Source organism: Apium graveolens, chromosome 4, assembly GCF_009905375.1.
Source record: "Apium graveolens cultivar Ventura chromosome 4, ASM990537v1, whole genome shotgun sequence".
In the NCBI taxonomy this organism is placed as follows: domain Eukaryota; kingdom Viridiplantae; phylum Streptophyta; class Magnoliopsida; order Apiales; family Apiaceae; genus Apium; species Apium graveolens.
In genome coordinates this window covers 128,021,005-128,039,397 of record NC_133650.1, presented here as the reverse complement: position 1 = coordinate 128,039,397, position 18,393 = coordinate 128,021,005, and the positions used below count along the sequence as shown (strand labels likewise).

General features: G+C 35.0%; 1 protein-coding gene and 1 long non-coding RNA gene across 5 annotated transcripts; both read left to right on the top strand.

Annotated features, from left to right (window-relative positions):
- Nucleotides 1-3,240: 3,240 nt before the first annotated feature.
- LOC141719672 (tubulin alpha chain) lies at nucleotides 3,241-5,955 on the top strand. Its single transcript, XM_074522049.1, has 4 exons — nucleotides 3,241-3,472; nucleotides 4,293-4,527; nucleotides 4,613-4,983; nucleotides 5,063-5,955. The coding sequence occupies exons 1-4, from the start codon at nucleotides 3,380-3,382 to the stop codon at nucleotides 5,717-5,719; spliced, it is 1,356 nt and encodes a 451-aa protein (XP_074378150.1). The 5' UTR covers nucleotides 3,241-3,379; the 3' UTR covers nucleotides 5,720-5,955.
- Nucleotides 5,956-6,777: 822 nt separating this feature from the next.
- On the top strand, nucleotides 6,778-15,896 carry LOC141719671 (uncharacterized). 4 transcript variants are annotated; one of them, XR_012574149.1, is made up of 5 exons: nucleotides 6,778-6,967; nucleotides 13,833-13,878; nucleotides 14,126-14,438; nucleotides 14,591-14,949; nucleotides 15,183-15,896. It is a non-coding gene; the product is annotated as an uncharacterized LOC141719671 (long non-coding RNA). The 4 variants fall into 4 exon arrangements; XR_012574148.1 differs by lacking the exon at nucleotides 13,833-13,878; XR_012574150.1 differs by lacking the exons at nucleotides 6,778-6,967; nucleotides 13,833-13,878 and adding an exon at nucleotides 10,186-13,640.
- The last annotated feature ends 2,497 nt before the right edge of the window (nucleotides 15,897-18,393 follow it).

Sequence of the window (18,393 nt, the reverse complement as noted above, 5' to 3'; positions counted from 1 at the left end):
ATTTTGGATTTAATAATATACAAATTCAAAATTCATTTATCTCATTAATTAAGTCCAATTTAATTAATAATAAATAATTCAAATTTCCTATTTAATTCAAATTCAAATCTGAATTTAAATTAAACATTTCTCCAAGTTTTCGTTGTGCGACCCTATAGGTTATTATTACGTTGGCAATAATTTAAATATTTCATATTTAAATTATAAGTAATGAGCGGTATCTAATAATACATCATTGCTACCCAAATAGTAATAATTAAATCGGTGATCGATTAAACTTTTCGTGAATAATGTATAATGTAATATAATCTTTTTAACCAAATATTATAGATTAAACTCGAGGCATGTTATGTGTCATCATCTTCATGGTTTAATCCAGGTTTTCTTGATCAATGAGTAGACTATCATTTCAAATCAACATTTGAGCGCGGCAACTCGCATTTCATAGTCTAGCTTACACAAGAGGCCAATAATATCTCTCCAAAATTAGGAGGATTAAATTCTTTCTGGATCATTCACATTTCTCACATGATTCCTAATATACCCGATGTCCACTTTTATCATAACTCGGTCAACGGAAACTTTTGATATAATCAAAGTATATTAATCATCGTATAGAAATATAATAATTTCAAGTCGAAGGACCATTACATCATTATCTGTGTGAGAATTACTTATGACACAACCGACATGTAGAATCTCACATTGGGTCTATTCAGCACTATGTATATTTACATTTGCCTATGTTTTCGACTTTAGTATTACTATACTTATGATCAATGAGATGTGATCATCAATCAACAACACACTAGTCTTAATGCATTAATATTATCCCTTAATAATAATACTCGACTAGGGATATTTGGGAATATCAATATTATTCACATAATCTCATTTCTAAGTCATGTATTTAGAGATATAGAATTCATATAATATTTCAAGGACATTTATTAATCTAATATTTAAATCGAAGTAAGTTAAGACTTAATAAATTATTAAAAGAATAATTGATAAAACATAAACATTAATAATTCAAATATCATAAATAAAACGTAATAGTGTTGTCTCTAGGGCACAGACACTAACACATGGATATTCTTTTATTTACTCGTGTAGCTGCTCAAATTTCACTTTTTTATACCCACATGATCAATTGTATTGTATGGTAGATAACTTGTGTTCTGTTTCAGCTTTTTGGTTAGGTATGTTGTGCATTCAAAATATTTAGTTTTGAGAGTGACCTCCAAGAAAAAGATTAAGTTCGAGCCATCAAAAGGAGTACAATACGAGGAATTGAAGTGACTTACGACAGTCATTATTAGTCATTATTGACCTTCAAATCTCTCAATTAATTTTGTTTTGAATGACAAACTGGTCGGAGGGAAGGGTTAACTAATCTAATGAGCGAAAATTTTCACGGCATAAGTAAATCCCATGTGAAGAAAATTATGGACCAATGTATTATTTTTCTCATTTTTACGTACTTTTATGTATCACTGTATATCAACTTGTACCTAGAACACATATCTATGTACACACAAGCTGGAGGTCTTTTGTGAAAATAACTTTTTTATTCTTTTGAATAAGGGTAAGACTGCGTACATTTTATTCTCACTAGACACTGCTTTATGCGGTATGTAAAGGGTACAGTTGATTGACTGATACCTATTGTAACATTCGGCTATACTCTTTGCTTCATCTTTTTTAAATAAAAGGAATTATATAGAAAAAGAACTTGTAGGCTACAAACGGAGGTAATTGAGAAATTTATTTACATTCAAAATAAATTTATCTATATTTATAATTGTTGATAAATTGTCGGTCTAGCTCAAATATCTATACTCCCGATCTCGGTCGATTTGATAAAAAAAACTTTCTCAACTAGAAAATTGTCATTTATTTACTTAAAATCTTAAATCAGTAAATTTGATAGAGAATTGGGATCGAGTTTAAAATGGAAGGGCCACTTTTTTTTTATAGAGAAATGGGATCGAGTTTAAAATGGAAGGGTCACTTTTTATTTTAAGAAAAAAAACAAAGAAGGATAGGTTAAAAAAGAGCCAAAATTTACAATTTTTTATCTTGCCCTATACTCTTTTTTCTCCCTAAGTTTTTTCCTGATAAGGTTTTACTCTTGCGAGGCTTAACGAGTCCTTTTTAATTGGGTTTTCTATTTCAGACTTTAAGGTTTTATTTTCTAAATATCCGGAGGCAACTTGCATATCTTTCAGTTAGATGACGAACTTTGTGCATGAAAAATATACTATTATTATATTTCAAAATTTTATTAATGAATTTTGTTTATTATGACAAAAAATAAAATAATTCTAACTAGCCCAAGTCAAAAAAACAAAACAAAGATTATGTTTTCTAACTTTTTGCCCATATTTTAATGTATTCTGAATATATAGTTAAAATGATTCATTTTTTCCAAATTAAAAAATATTAAATTTATTTTTTAGAAGAAAATAAATTTTGAAAAGATATTAACTATAACCATATTTTAAAAGTTCTTAAAAATACATGAAAAAAGTTAAACGCCAGGATAATAGTTTATATAATATATTTATAAATTGATTATCCATAAATTTTTAATATATATTACTAACCCACATATAAAAGTTAATGAGCTTTTGAAATGTTGTTTAATTATAGATATATCCTTCGTGTATTTACATAAAAAATGTTTTTTTTTTACTTTTATGTATTTTCATAAAAACTCTTTTGTACTTGATCAACATATTTTTGGAGTATCAACCTCTCGAAATATATAAAAAATTAAAATTTCCTTTAAAAATAAAATTAACATTTTATTTACAAACATAAAATCAGGCGATTTCCCAGAATTGCATGTAACATAATTGATTAATTTTATATTTCCACAAACATTAATTAAATTGATTAATTTTATATTTTCATAAATATTAATATAACTTAAATATATTTTGAAAATAAATAATGGAAATATAAATTATTTTGAAAATGAATAATGAAAATATAAATTGTTTTAGAATGAAGTGAAGATAATTTGAAATCGAAGTAAACGATAGCGTCGGTTGTCAAGTGTATAATTTGAAATTTGAAAGATACCCATCAAACCTTACCGTGGTTAAATTTATCCCAACTAAAAGCTGGCCAAAACATAAAAAAACACATATACAACCTAACCACGGTTAAAAAACAGGCTAGCACATTTCAGATCTGTAAAACCTAATAATGCAGGCTCCTATATAAATCGAAGCGAGGCAGACACTGAAGAATCAGGCTTTCTAAAATTGAGGCGTCTTAATAAACGTTCTCAATAACGTCTCTCTCCTCTTTCTCTCTCAATCTCTCCTCTCTTTTTCTAATCTCTCTTTCGTTTAAGATCTCGGCGAGAATGAGAGAGTGCATTTCAGTTCACATCGGTCAGGCCGGTATTCAGATCGGTAATGCTTGCTGGGAACTTTACTGCCTCGAACACGGCATTCAGGTCTATTTCATTCTAATCTCTCTATTAATTCATATATTTATGTTTGTTTGTAGATATTGATTTAGGCGATTATTCATTTCTGCTAGATCTGTCATTTTCACTTTATTTCTTTGTGAAATTATGTTTTATATATGTTAAAAACTGTTTGTTTTGTTCAGGATAATGCAGAATTTAGGTTTTGTGATTCATTTTGTTTTTATAATTTGTAAATCTGTTCGTCTACGGTGTTCGACATAATATCGTATTTTAATCGATAATTTCGATGTCATGTTAAGTAGATCTATTGTTTTAATTGTTTAATTTTGTCGATTTGTTGATGAAAAGTCTTATGTATATCACTTGACTGATGTGTGTTTACTACCTTGATATGTCGTTAATGACTATTGAGAATTGCAGCTCTTTCGTACTAAAGCTATATTATTCGATTAGACTTGTATTTTTCAATTATTGTTGCGTTGAGCAGTTTGATTCTGATTTTATTGTCAGGTAGAATTAAGGTTTAAGTGATATTTAATGTCTGTATATGGTGTTATATTGATCTGCTATGCTCATCTTGATATTGTAGTTATGCACAAGGCTATATGAATGGTTAAAACTAATTTCGTATAAGTAGATCTATTGTTTTTGTTGTTTAATTCAGTTGATTTGTGATCTAATCTATTTTCTATATCACTTGACTGTTGTGTGTGTGAGTGTTAATGTAAGTCAAAGTTTCAAGTGTTTCTGTCTGATGAAATGATATATGTAGAGATTTGCCCATTTTATTGTATAACCTGCAGAATATTCTTCTCATGTGTGCAATTTGATTGTGTTTTGACAGCCTGATGGCCAAATGCCAAGTGACAAAACTGTAGGTGGAGGTGATGATGCTTTCAACACTTTCTTTAGTGAAACTGGTGCTGGAAAGCATGTACCCCGAGCAATTTTTGTGGATCTTGAGCCCACAGTCATTGATGAAGTGAGGACTGGAACATACCGTCAACTCTTTCATCCTGAACAGCTGATTAGCGGAAAAGAAGATGCAGCTAACAACTTTGCTCGTGGACACTATACCAGTATGTCAACTGCATCTGCTTTCCTTTATATAAAATGTAGGAATATCCGTTTTTTCAATATACTAATGCAATTCTATTATTTCAGTTGGAAAGGAGATTGTTGATCTTTGCCTGGATCGTATCAGGAAGCTTGCTGACAATTGTACTGGTCTCCAGGGTTTCCTTGTCTTTAATGCTGTTGGTGGAGGCACTGGTTCTGGTTTGGGTTCCCTTCTACTGGAACGTCTGTCCGTGGACTACGGAAAAAAATCAAAGCTTGGATTCACTGTTTATCCTTCACCACAGATCTCAACCTCTGTTGTTGAACCTTACAACAGTGTGCTTTCCACCCACTCACTTTTGGAGCACACTGATGTTTCTGTGCTTTTGGATAATGAGGCCATATATGATATTTGCAAGCGATCCCTTGACATTGAGCGACCCACCTATACCAACCTTAATCGATTGGTTTCACAGGTACTGAAATTTTTCTTTAGTAAACTTTTTTTAAATTAGTAAGAATATGTTCCTGACAATATCTGTTTACATGTTTTAGGTCATTTCCTCTTTGACTGCTTCCTTAAGGTTTGATGGAGCCTTGAATGTCGATGTGACTGAGTTCCAGACTAATCTGGTGCCATACCCAAGGATCCACTTCATGCTTTCTTCTTATGCCCCTGTTATCTCTGCTGAGAAGGCATATCATGAACAGCTATCTGTTGCAGAGATCACCAACAGTGCATTTGAGCCCTCTTCTATGATGGCCAAGTGTGATCCTCGCCATGGGAAATACATGGCTTGCTGTCTGATGTACCGAGGTGACGTGGTGCCCAAAGATGTGAATGCAGCTGTTGGTACCATCAAGACCAAGCGCACCATCCAGTTTGTTGATTGGTGCCCAACTGGTTTCAAGTGCGGTATCAACTATCAGGCCCCAACTGTTGTTCCAGGTGGTGATCTTGCCAAGGTGCAGAGAGCTGTATGCATGATCTCAAATTCGACCAGTGTTGCTGAGGTCTTCTCACGCATAGACACTAAATTTGACCTCATGTACTCAAAGAGAGCTTTTGTTCACTGGTATGTTGGCGAGGGTATGGAAGAAGGTGAATTCTCTGAAGCACGTGAGGATCTTGCTGCCCTTGAGAAAGACTACGAGGAGGTTGGTGCAGAGTCTGCTGAGGGGGATGATGAGGATGAGGGAGAAGATTACTGAGAAGATGAGGTGTTGTGTGGGCAGTTGCTTTATGTTTTCCTTTGGCATTGTCTTGCTTGCTACAAGTTTTTATGCTGTTTTCTATGCTTGATCTTTCTTTTCTGTTCACCAGATTTCATGTGATGTGAAGACTTTTTATGCTGTTCATTATGTTTGATATTTTTGTTTTACCAGATTTTATGTGATGTGGTCTTGTTTCTTCTTTTCCATATATCATATCAATCAATTTATTGCTATGGGCTTTGTTGCTTTAGGCTATTTTAATTGAAATTATGTTTTCTCATTATTTTAAATTTTATTTTTAAAATAAATTTTGTTAGTTATTAATTATATTCAGTTATTAGTTATATAATTAAATAATTGATCCAAATTTGGATCACCCTTAAAATGGAATTTGGGATTATTTGTACCATTGGATTTTTGAATTACGGTTGAATTAACGATAGGCTTTCTAAAAAAATCAATCTATAACGTCCCCAGCTTTTGCAATTAAGATGACCCAAGATGGTATACAAAAAATCAACATACAATAAACGTTACTAAGTTAGTATCTTTACAAACAGAATGCAATATAAGTGGTGTCTTTATAGTTTATACTTTATAGTAGTGGTCATGTGCTTGGGAACTTGGAAATGTATCTCAATAATATTTTTGGAAATTACTTATCAAATATGTTTGCTATTTTATTTATATTTCACTGATTAGAAGTCAGTTTGTAAAATTTGCGGGATGTTTGCTAGTATATCTAATTTCGAGTATATTATAATGCCACTTTGAAAGAATAAAGTAACCGGACCCTTTTTTTTTCTTTCTAAAATAAAGAGTTGTCTCATGTCTGATTTTGTACAACCAGTGTTAAGATTTTTGTTTAAAATTCAAAAATTAGACTATATTATTAATAGGTTTTTACCGCAGATTCAAATATTAGTTGCAAACAAATGTACCAAAATTATGGAAATTAGTATTTATTGTGTGTTGTTGGGCACCCTTTAGAAACCGTTATATATATATATATCAGCATTCACCGCCATAAGACCATTTATTCTCCGTGCCCTTTTTCCTATTTTCCCTCTCTTCGAGAAAAAAACAGTTTTTTGCAGCTACACTTGTGCTTACCAACACGGTGAATACTAAAAACTTGAATACTAAAACTCTAAAAGCAATGTAACTGTGTGACTAGCTATTCATGATTCATCCACGGAAATGAAGAACAAGGATCAAGAAACTCAAGTTTCAGGCCATTTCTCGGTAATGCAATTGATATTTTCTTTCTGCTAAATATTATTTTTGTTTTTTTGGTACTTTTTCTTGTAATCAACTATATTTTGAAACTGGTTAAGATTCGAAATGATATTTCTGAGAAGACTAATTGATTTTAAACTTTCATGATTTAGCTTGAAATGTAGCTATCTGCGTATCTTAATGTGGCTTTATTGATTTTACTTGATATTTAGAACGTATCATCCTTTAGGGGAAGAATTAAAAAAAAATCAATTGCCCTCTGGGTCCTGACATAGGGATACTATTGTTTTTCTATAGCCATACCATGCTGTGGTTATTTGCGTCACCTGTAAAACTAGGGTTTGTGGTGTGAATGCAATGCCTCGTTCAGGTAGCATAGTTATTTACCATGGTACGATATGTTCATAACCATTGCTTGTTTTGAACCATCTCCCTTTTTGCCCTACACTTACTTCCGATTTTATCTTAATTTACTTTTTCACGTATTTGATTGATACTACTACAGTATTCATTTTTTGGAGAGCGTATAATTATATTACAATGCCATTTTTCTGCATACAATTATACGTCAGAAAAAAATAAGATTGTGTTCTGCAATTTTTGATTGCAATGAAGCTCATAGTTTAAAGTTGTTTTTAAGGAAAAAAAGTAGAATGATAGAAAAACTTGTGGTTTTGCCTAAATTGTGTGTAACCCTAAACAGGGCAAGGAAGATTGATGCAAGAAGTATTAATGCTAAAGATAAACACCTGATCCCTTAGAGAGATGGAAGTGTATAGTAAATTTCCAGAGAATTAGCCAAGCAGAAGAGCAATTCTAAAGAAATAAACTAAGAAATGACAAGAGAGTGAAAGCAGGGAAGAAACATTTCATTTAAGATTTTTTGAGAGATAAGCTTTCAAGTTGTCATACCTGTACTATATAATGTCCTTACATAAAATGCAAATGTAAAATCACTACTAATGCAAATTAAATGCAAATTCACTAATTAGTTAGAGTAGTGTCCAAAACAGCTTCAGTCACCTCTGTAACTATTGTTTCTTCTGCAGTCCCATTGTTGCAGTCCCATTGTCATTGCCAGCTGTCATTCTGCTTTTGTCTTCATGTGTGGTTGTTTTAACTGCCATTCCCTCCTTTTCTTTCTTCCCCCTGTTGTATTTGTTTCTTTTTGGCTCTTTAACATATCAATACTCCCCCCATTAAGAGATCCTTGACCCCAAGGATCAAAATAAGGATATTTCTTCATGATTAACTGAGCTTCTTCCCATGTAGATTCTTCGATTGGTAGCTGCTCCCACTGAATTAACCACTGCACTTGAGCAGCATTTCTCTTCTTAACAGTTCTGACTTCCCTCACAGCACTTGGTTTTTTATAGTTGCTGGAGATTGAGGCGTCATGCATTGCAGGAATTGATTGATCAATTATGTTTGGCGGAGGACCGTGGTGCTTTTTCAGTTTCGAGACATGGAAGGTAGGGTGAATTTTTGCTGAAGGTAGGCAGATTTAAGGTGTAGGCAACAACACCTATTTTCTTGATAACTTCATACGGGCCGTAATATTTTGCAGCTAACTTCTGATTAGGGCGATGAAGAACTGAAACTTGTCGATGGAGTTGTAATTTTAAATACACCCAATCCCCAACTGCAAATTGCCGATCGGATCTGTGCTTATCAGCCAATTGTTTCATTCTATTTTGAGCCTTGTGCAGATTGAATTTAAGCATTTGTATGACATGTTCCCTGCTTTGCAGACTTCTATCAACTGTCTCGAGCATGGTTGATCCCAGAATGTAAGGTCTATGGATGGGCGGAGGTTGGTTGTACATGACCTCATATGGTGTTTTGTTAATGGCACTGTGGAAATTGGAATTGTTCCAGAATTCCGCTAATGGCAACCATTTTGCCCAGTCTTGGGGAACCTCATTGCACATACATCGCAAGTATGTTTCCAGGCACCTGTTCAACACCTCTGATTGGCCATCCGTCTGAGGATGATATGCCATTGAAAACTTCAGTTGCACTCCTTGCAATTTCATGAATTCCTTCCAGAATGAACTAGTGAATACTTTGTCCCTATCCGAAATGATGGACTTCGGTGAGCCATGTAGCTTATAGATTTGATCTAAATAGGCCTGGGCAACCGTGAGAGCAGAAAAAGGGTGTTGAAGAGCAACAAAGTGGCCAAACTTACTCAGCCTATCAATTACCACCATAATAACTTCCTTCCCTTTCGACTTTGGTAGACCCTCTATAAAATCCATCGTTACTTCCTCCCAAACTGCAGCAGGAATAGGTAGAGGTTGGAGCAGGCCTGGATATGCGCTTTGATCATACTTGCATTTTTGACAGGTGGGACAATTCCTTACAAAGGTTAATACCGAATCCTTCATATTATGCCAGAAAAATAATGATTGTATTCTCTTAAGGGTGGCCTGAACACCAGAATGACCTCCTTGGCCTGAATTGTGCATCCATTTTAAGATGGTCTGCTTGATCGATTCATCAGCACCTACAACTAACTTTCCCTTCCTCATTAATATATTGTGGTTCCAGGTGTATTGAGGGTGGGAATTAGAATCAGCCCGGATATCAACAATTAACTTGCTTAATGTAGAATCTGTTTGCCAATGATCTTGTAAGTCCTCCATCAGTTGAGAGCTCACAGATGAAACTGCTGTAGAAAGTAGCTCAGAGCTTGGTATCCTAGACAGAGCATCTGCTGCACGGTTTTCGCTGCCACTTTTAAACTCAACCACATAATCGAAGCCAGCTAGCTTGGAGAGCCATTTTTGTTGGAATGGAGTGGCGAGTTTGTGTTCCAACAAATACTTAAGACTTTGCTGGTCAGTCCTAATAACAAAAGGAAGAGACATCAAGTAATGCTGCCATTTGTGTACTGCAAAAACAATTGCAAGCAGTTCCCTTTCATAAGCTGATCTTAGAGCATTTTTTTCAGCGAATGCTTTACTTATGTATGCTATAGGGTGACCGTCTTGCATCAAAACTGCCCCCATTCCGCTACCTGAAGCATCTGTCTCAATGACGAAAGGTTTAGAAAAATCTGGCAATGCCAAAACAGGAGGATTTGTCATCTTACTTTTAAGAATATCAAACGCTTCTTGGGCTTCCGTCCCCCATTTGAAAGCATCTTTTTTGAGAAGAGCAGTGAGAGGTCTACATATTTTGTCATAATCTTGTATAAAGCGCCTGTAATATCCGGTGATACCAAGAAAGCCTCGTAACTGCTTAAGGTTTGTAGGTGTAGGCCAACTCAAGATTGCTATCAGCTTGTCCGGTTCGGTGTGCACCCCCTTATCTGAAATGATGTGACCCAAGTAGTGTATAGAAGAAACTCCGAAGGAACATTTCTTCAAATTTGCATGGAGAGAATTGGCTGACATTATCTGTAACACCATACTTAAGTGTGTCAAATGCTCTTCCCAAGATGAACTGTAAATCAGTATGTCATCGAAAAATACCAAGACGCCTTTCCGCAACAGTGGTTTGAATACATAATTCATCAACGATTGGAAGGTAGAGGGGGCGTTAGTCAACCCAAAAGGCATGACTAAGTATTCATAATGTCCAACATGCGTTTTGAAGGCCGTCTTGTGTATATCTTTTTCACTAAATCGAATCTGGTGGTACCCAGATTTAAGATCAATTTTCGAAAAAAATTTGGTGCCATGTAACTCATCCATCAGCTCTTCAATGAGGGGGATGGGGAATTTATCTTTAATGGTGGCTTTGTTTAAACCACGATAATCTATACACATCCTCCATCCACCATCTTTTTTCTTTACCAATACTATAGGTGCAGCAAATGGGCTGCTACTGGGCCGAATAACACCTTGATCTAGCATCTCTTGCACTAGTTCCTCTATAACATTCTTCTGCTGAGTAGAATATCTATAGGGTCTAAGATTAATAGCATTGGTACCCTCTTTAAGGGGAATCTTGTGGTCAAACTGATCCCGGGTAGGTGGTAAGCCTTGAGGCTTGGTGAAGACACTGCTATGTGACTGTAAAAGAGTAGCAAGAGCACCATCTTTGATTTCTTCACTTCCTTCTATCATGGACAGTTGGGGTGTGTGGCCAACATCAACTGGAACTAACTGTAACATAGAAAGTTCTCCTGTGGACTGGAGTATTTTGTTTAATTTCTGAGACTGGAGCTCCTTTAATTTCTTCACTGTAATCCCTCGCAGCTTGACCTTTCCACCATTATAGGTGAATTGAATGGTGAGATTTGAGAAATCCCATAGCACTAGTCCCAGTTGCGAGAACCAATGCACTCCTAACACCAAGTCACTACCACTGAGTGGTAGAAGCAGCACATCTGCTTTAAAATTAACACCTTGCATCTGCCAAGAGAAATTCCGGATAATTTTATCACATTGTAGTTGGCCACCGTTAGCTACTCTGACTCCCATGGGGGGAATGCTGTCAATCTTACACCCCATTTTGACCGCCATGTTTGCATCTATGAAATTATGGGTACTCCCTGTATCCAATAAAAGTTGGAGATGCTTTTTACCATGATGTCCTGTTATACGCATGGTCTGAAATGTAGAAACCCCGTCTATGGCTTCTAAGGATATTTGGGCACACTGAGTCTCCCCTGCAGGTGTGTCTTCTTGAAATTGCTCTTGTACTTCTAGATCTTCATCTTCATCCTCCATTTCGATGTGAAAGAACTGAGGTTTCTTTCCTTTACACTTATGCCCTGGCACAAATCTTTCATCACACCAGAAACAAAGGTTCTTGGCCCTTTTTTCACTTAACTCGGCTGGTGTAAGTGTTCGTCTATTGGTAGTAGGCAGAAGAGGTGTTGAGTTACTGGTTTTGGTGAAGTTTGTCTTGGTATAGGGAAGTGTAGATGTTTTATATGAGGCTGAAGGATTGATGTTTGGAGGTTTGGTTGAGGATGGTGTAGGTAATAAAGGGTTTTTCTGTTGGGTTTTGTTTTTGTTGGCAAGAGTAGCAGCCTCCTGTAATTTGGCCAGGCACAAAGCTTGCTGAATAGATTTTGGTGCGAACATTCGAACAGCTAATTGCACTTCATCTGTTAATCCTCCCAAATAGCAGCTCAACAAGTAATCCTCAGATAGAGTCAGCCTGCTTGTTAATGCATCAAAAGCATCATGATAATCTTGGACTGTGCCCAGTTGCCTCAAAGCTTTAAGATCTGCCATAGGATCATCAAACAAGTCTCCAAAACGAGCAGTTATATCCTCAGTGTATTTTTGCGAAGTAGGAATTACATGATTCAAACGTTGCATATAGGTTTGGTGCCATAAGAGTGCCTTACCTTCTAGATGTATAGCTGCTAATCTAACTTTTTGAGGGTCTGAGACAGCATCTAGTTGAAAAAACTGGTTACACTTATAGAGCCAAGATCTAAGTTCTGTGCCATCAAATTTAGGGAATTCGACTTTGGTCATTCGAGCAGCAAAAGATGGAGTTCTCGTATTCAATTCTGGTGTATGATTACCCATATCCCCTGAAGTATCACTACTAGTGTGTGCAGATCCCTTCCCTTCATGTGAAACTAGTTTTGCCACTTGCATAGAAAGACCCAAAACTAATTCATTTAATTTGGTCAATATTAGCCAAACTGTTATTACATGCCTGGATAAGGCGCTGGTTTTGTTCTTCGAGTAAAGATCGAAGGTTTACCTCCATACGATGTAGATCATTTCTTTCTCCTTCTTCGTCTGTGTTTGCTCCACCTCTCGTGTTTCTGCCTTGTGCCATTGAGCCAAGAATCGATGGCTCTGATACCAGTGATGCAAGAAGTATTAATGCTAAAGATAAACACCTGATCCCTTAGAGAGATGGAAGTGTATAGTAAATTTCCAGAGAATTAGCCAAGCAGAAGAGCAATTCTGAAGAAATAAACTAAGAAATGACAAGAGAGTGAAAGCAGGGAAGAAACATTTCATTTAAGATTTTTTGAGAGATAAGTTTTCAAGTTGTCATACCTGTACTATATAATGTCCTTACATAAAATGCAAATGTAAAATCACTACTAATGCAAATGCAATGCAAATTCACTAATTAGTTAGAGTAGTGTCCAAAACAGCTCCAGTCACCTCTGTAACTATTGTTTCTTCTGCAGTCCCATTGTTGCAGTCCCATTGTCATTGCCAGCTGTCATTCTGCTTTTGTCTTCATGTGTGGTTGTTTTAACTGCCATTCCCTCCTTTTCTTTCTTCCCCCCTGTTGTATTTGTTTCTTTTTGGCTCTTTAACATATCAAAGATCAAAAGCAATCGAGAGCTGAGAAGAACAGAAGTGACAACGCCCAGCCTTCAAATCAGAAATTTCAACTCAACTTTCAATGGCCACGTTCAAGCCAGGCCAATAGTGAAAAAACTCCATTAATCTCAAATGTCAATATTCCGAGCCTGTCACAATCAGCAATAGCCCCAGGACAATGGCTGAACTCACAAGTCCAAAACAGTTATCTACCTTCTCATTTCACACAAGCTTGCATGCCGCTCTTGCCAGCTCAACAGCCTTGGTATTCACCTGCAGCAGCTTCTTATTACTCCTTAACTCCGCCTAGAACAACTAATGAGACCAGGCCTGGTACTAGCACAATCAATGGAGATTTTTCACCTGGGTATCAACAACAGCTGCATGTTATTCTTATCCGGTCTTTTGTCCATATCCAGGTTTCCCACGTATAATGTGCAAAACTAGTCAGTTTAATGCTAATGCTAAATATCTAGATGAATGTTGTTAATTTGTAATTAAATGACGTGATTTCTTTTAAATTATGCCATGAAATTGGAATGATGTCTACTTCTCCTGTCTTCTTAAAACCTGTAATTTTTGTCACTGTTTTTTTTTTTGTTATTTTCAAGCCCGGGATCTTTGTGGAAACAACCCCTATACTCTTTTAGAATGGAGGTAAGGTATGCATTCATCCTATCCTTTCTAGACCCTGCTCTTAGAGTGGGATTCATGTCTGGTTTGGTAATGTTTATAATTAAAAGACATGTGGATTTCATGACAAATAAGGTAAAGTATTCATCCATCATATGCATAACATCTTAGAGCCATACCCCCTCACTTTGAAATATAGGAATGCTCTTTTGGTTTTATATAAAGAGAGTATTGGTAAGTTTAATTCTTAAACTCTTCTTTTTATTGACAGGAACGTGAACTCTTTTTGATCATATTTCAATTCCCCAGCTCGCCACAAATCAGCAATAATTTGTTTTTTTAGAAGATAAGTTCATATAGTCAAATAACCTCACATTTGTAGAGGCGAGGGAGCAACAGCTATCTAAACTGATTGTACTGCTTTTATCAGGTACTCATGGACCCTTATCTTGGTGGGGTCAACCGCAGAAATGCCAGCAACCAATGTCTCCTTTTGGCAACACGAATGCAGGATCGGGATGGCCACTTTGCTTCATCTTCCTTTCCTAGTTGTGTTGCCGCCGAGGCACTATCCAATCAAAGAGGTATCAGTCAGTCACCAGCTGATCTTTCAGAAAAACAGCAGCGACTTGTAACATGCTTAATTGGAAATATTAAAATTTTGCTATATATGTATTAGAAATTTAGAATGTAACCTGCTTAAATGACTTCTTTTGCTCTGGAATTGATGATGTAGTCAGAGGAAAATGCTCAGCTATGGCGTGTTATTGGTACTTTAAAATCTGAACTAGCTGAATACAAGACTCGCTTGACAAAGCTTGAGGCTGATTCCTCATCACCAAAACCAATTGTAAAAGGGTCATATGGTGATTTATCACGTAGGCCAACTGAGGAAGAACCTGCCGGCAATTTATCATATCTTTACAAGGATCAGGAAAGAGAAAAAGAGGAAGGCCGAGGAAACAAAGTGCTTCCAATAATTTAATTCCTTTTCTTGACCAATCTAGTGGCAAGGAGCCTGCAATGCTCAAAGCGAGACTGAGCTGAATTTAGAGAGCTATAGTGAACGCTTGGAAGATAGGACTAAAACTATTGGTAAGACTACAAATCTTATTGTAGACTTGGGTTACAAAATTAAGATTAGCTATTGTATATATCGTAATTGTACTCATTCCACCACAGGAACGGTTGTTTTTGGGTGCATTACACACTAGAGTTAGAAGTTCCGATCCACATCAGCTATGTTTTGTTATGTGACATTACCATGACATTTTGGCATTAGGTTTTGTTAATCAAAGGTTAATCTCTAACTCCTCTTATCATTTCAGGGAAATTAAATCCAAGGGCAGTGCATGTCTTACATGGGTATGAAATATTTTGCAGCTTTTGTATCACCTCGAATATATTTACTGCAACTCTATAAAAGTAAAAAGGTACGTAAGGTACAATTTTTGGCGTGAAAACGTATGCTTGATAATCCTACTTCAGCCGTATATTCCAGCCCAACTTCTGCAACTCACCCCTATGGTGACTCATCCATGTCAGCTCTCAAATTCTAGATTCGTACTTCTGCAATTACCTTGAAAAGTCACAGCAATATGCAAGGCATGAGTGCAGCTCCAGCTCATGGTTACAGTGGACAAAAATCCACTAATCACTTTTCTTCCTGCTTGAAACCAACTTAGCTTTGCTGCTAACTGAATGTGATTTTAGTAAATTCTATAAGCTAGATACTGGCATTTTTGTAACATTAGTAGATCAGTTAGTTTGTATCCTAGAAAATGTAATTGTCTGTAGCACTTGGCAATTTAGTGGGCTTGTTTGGGAATATTTTTAAATCTCAATCGTGCCACTGTGAAATTGGCCTTTTCCGGGTACAAATTCGTATTTTGACTGAACAACGGTATATCTAAACTTCAGATCTAAGTCATGGAGTCAAGGTACCATTTCTTCATATTGAATATCTGTCTCCCAGTTTTGTAGTGATATACTTAAAACTGTTTATGTGTTGAAGGAGTCGAATAAGCAAATTGTTTTTAGTATCTCTACTGACTTGGTCACTTGGGGGCAAAGACTCTTTGGACTACAACTGCACCTAACAGAGTACGCGTAATTAGTTTATTTGACTCGTCATTTTATGACTATTATGTTTTCTTAAGATGAGATTATAATAGCTCGTATAAATACTATAGAAAATACGCGTGCCAATTGTAATCGCCGGCATGAATTAACATAATATACTAGTAATGAAATGATAACAACTGTTTAGACATGGTCCTCCGACAATTTAAGTAATCAAACTATAAGTTAATCCCATGCAATTAAATTAATAAAAACAATGTTAAATGCATGTAATAAGGATTAGTCCCATAGTTTACATAATTTTCAATTATAAACCAGCCACCGTCCATGCCAGGTTTTCCTGGTAGAAGTTGTCGTGATCTCATTATTCTGCATACTCCCTCTGTCCCGTTCATTTCTCTACACTGTTCTTTTTGGGTTGTCCCATTCAATTTTATATATTTCAAAATTTACTAAAAATAGTAAAAAAATTATAATATAAAAATTAACTACACCCACTCATATTCACTATTTTCTTCCACTACACTAACTTTATACATTAAATATTGATTGACCCCACCACTTTACCCACTTTTCTTATTTTTTCTCTCAACATTCCATTTTTTCTTAACCTCCGTTCGAATGTATACTTCTCAATGGGACGGAAGGAGTAACAGTATTGAACAAAAGAATTTAGAAGAAGCTTATAATAATCCAATTTCGAACTTTCCTACGACAGGTTTTGTTTGTAAAGCAAATAAGACACTCATCACAAGAGGCTCGTCACTCTCATTTCTCCTTTCTTGTTTACTCGTTTTCTATTTTAAATTTCTTATTTTCGGGATGAATGTGACCCTCAATTTGATTTAGTAACGTGATTTAAGGTGATTATGTTTATCCTAGGGGCACGGTCAGTTTATGTTTGGTGTTTTTTTTGGACAAAAGTTTTCTACATACACTTAATTTTTTTTTTAAATAATAGAATTGGTACTAAAAAAATATTATTTTAGTGAATTTATTGTTTTATCGATAGTAAAAATAAATTTGTATTTATTTTGTTGGAATAAAAAAGTTATTATTCTAATAAAATTATTATTTTATTCCTTGTTGCTTTACTGAGATTCAACTGTCATACTTTGATTCATTGTACACTTCCATTTCTTAAGAAGGTAATTTCCATTAATTATTTAGAAATGTTTGTTGGAGGTCATAAATATATTTGCTAATTCTAAAATAATATTGAAACTCAATTTTGGCAATAAGAATAGAGGTCTTATTCGCCCATTTTTTACAAGGTTTGTCTTATGGTACATTTTTTTCACCCATTTATTTATTGTAGATTTTCTCCATTTTTAAATTTTTTTTATCGGAGGTAATCCGCAACCGTTATCCTTGGGTGCGCACTTGGTAAATCTTCTCCCTTTCTTAACTTTTTTATCGTAGGTAACCTGCAGCCGCTACATTTCAGGTGCACACTCACACAATAACCTGCAAATCACGTGAACCAAGTTTAACTACATTTAAGCGACATGCAATGACTCATGAGGCATAATCATATATTCTCCTCCCATGAAATTTGAATGATAGTTTTCCTTTATTTAATTATGTATACAGCGCAGATATTCTTCCATATATGTATATCTAATTAGAAACTCATAATCAGATTAATATCGGCAAATTTACCATTCGTCATTCTTGTGCATATACTCCCTCGGGAATTTTTATTCATTGAAAATCAAAATTTATCATATATTTAATCATATCAATAAATTATTCATTATCATTACATAAAATTGAGATAAATATTCACCTTTTTTGCCTTTTCCATATTTATTATTATTATTGAATATTATAAAAATAACTTTGTAAAAATATAGATACCATGAACATCTATCTTTTCTTCGTCTTAAATAGCTTTACCGAGCAAATATTGAATCTTATATTCAATTGTTTTTTTCGATTATAATGGCTCGACTTTAATTTAAAGTGATGTATATGTCGATGCAAATTTCTGCATTGTTTACGTCCGCATAGGCCTGTCAATGGATCGGGTTTGGATCGGATCGGTCTAAATCCATATCCATATCCATTTATTTTTTCGGATTCGGATCGGATCGGCTCCGGATTTTTTATAGGCCGATCCATATCCGGATTCGTTCGGATCACGGATTTCGAATCGGATATCCGCTCCATTTATGTATATTTATTTTTTAACTTCAATTATTACAAAATCTTTTTAAAATTAACAATTTCGAAAAATATTAAAATAAAAGTAGAATTAACAAAGTCCAAAGATAAATTGCGAACTAAAATTCGCTTTTTGAAACAAACATACTATTGGGTTGTACAGTATTTCAATTCTAATAATGAAAAAAATTGATGTTGCAAAATGAAAGTTTTATATGAATTGAGAGTTTGGTTATGCAGCTCTAAAATGTAAAAAAACTAGGGTTATAGAAATGGACTAGACTATGGAGA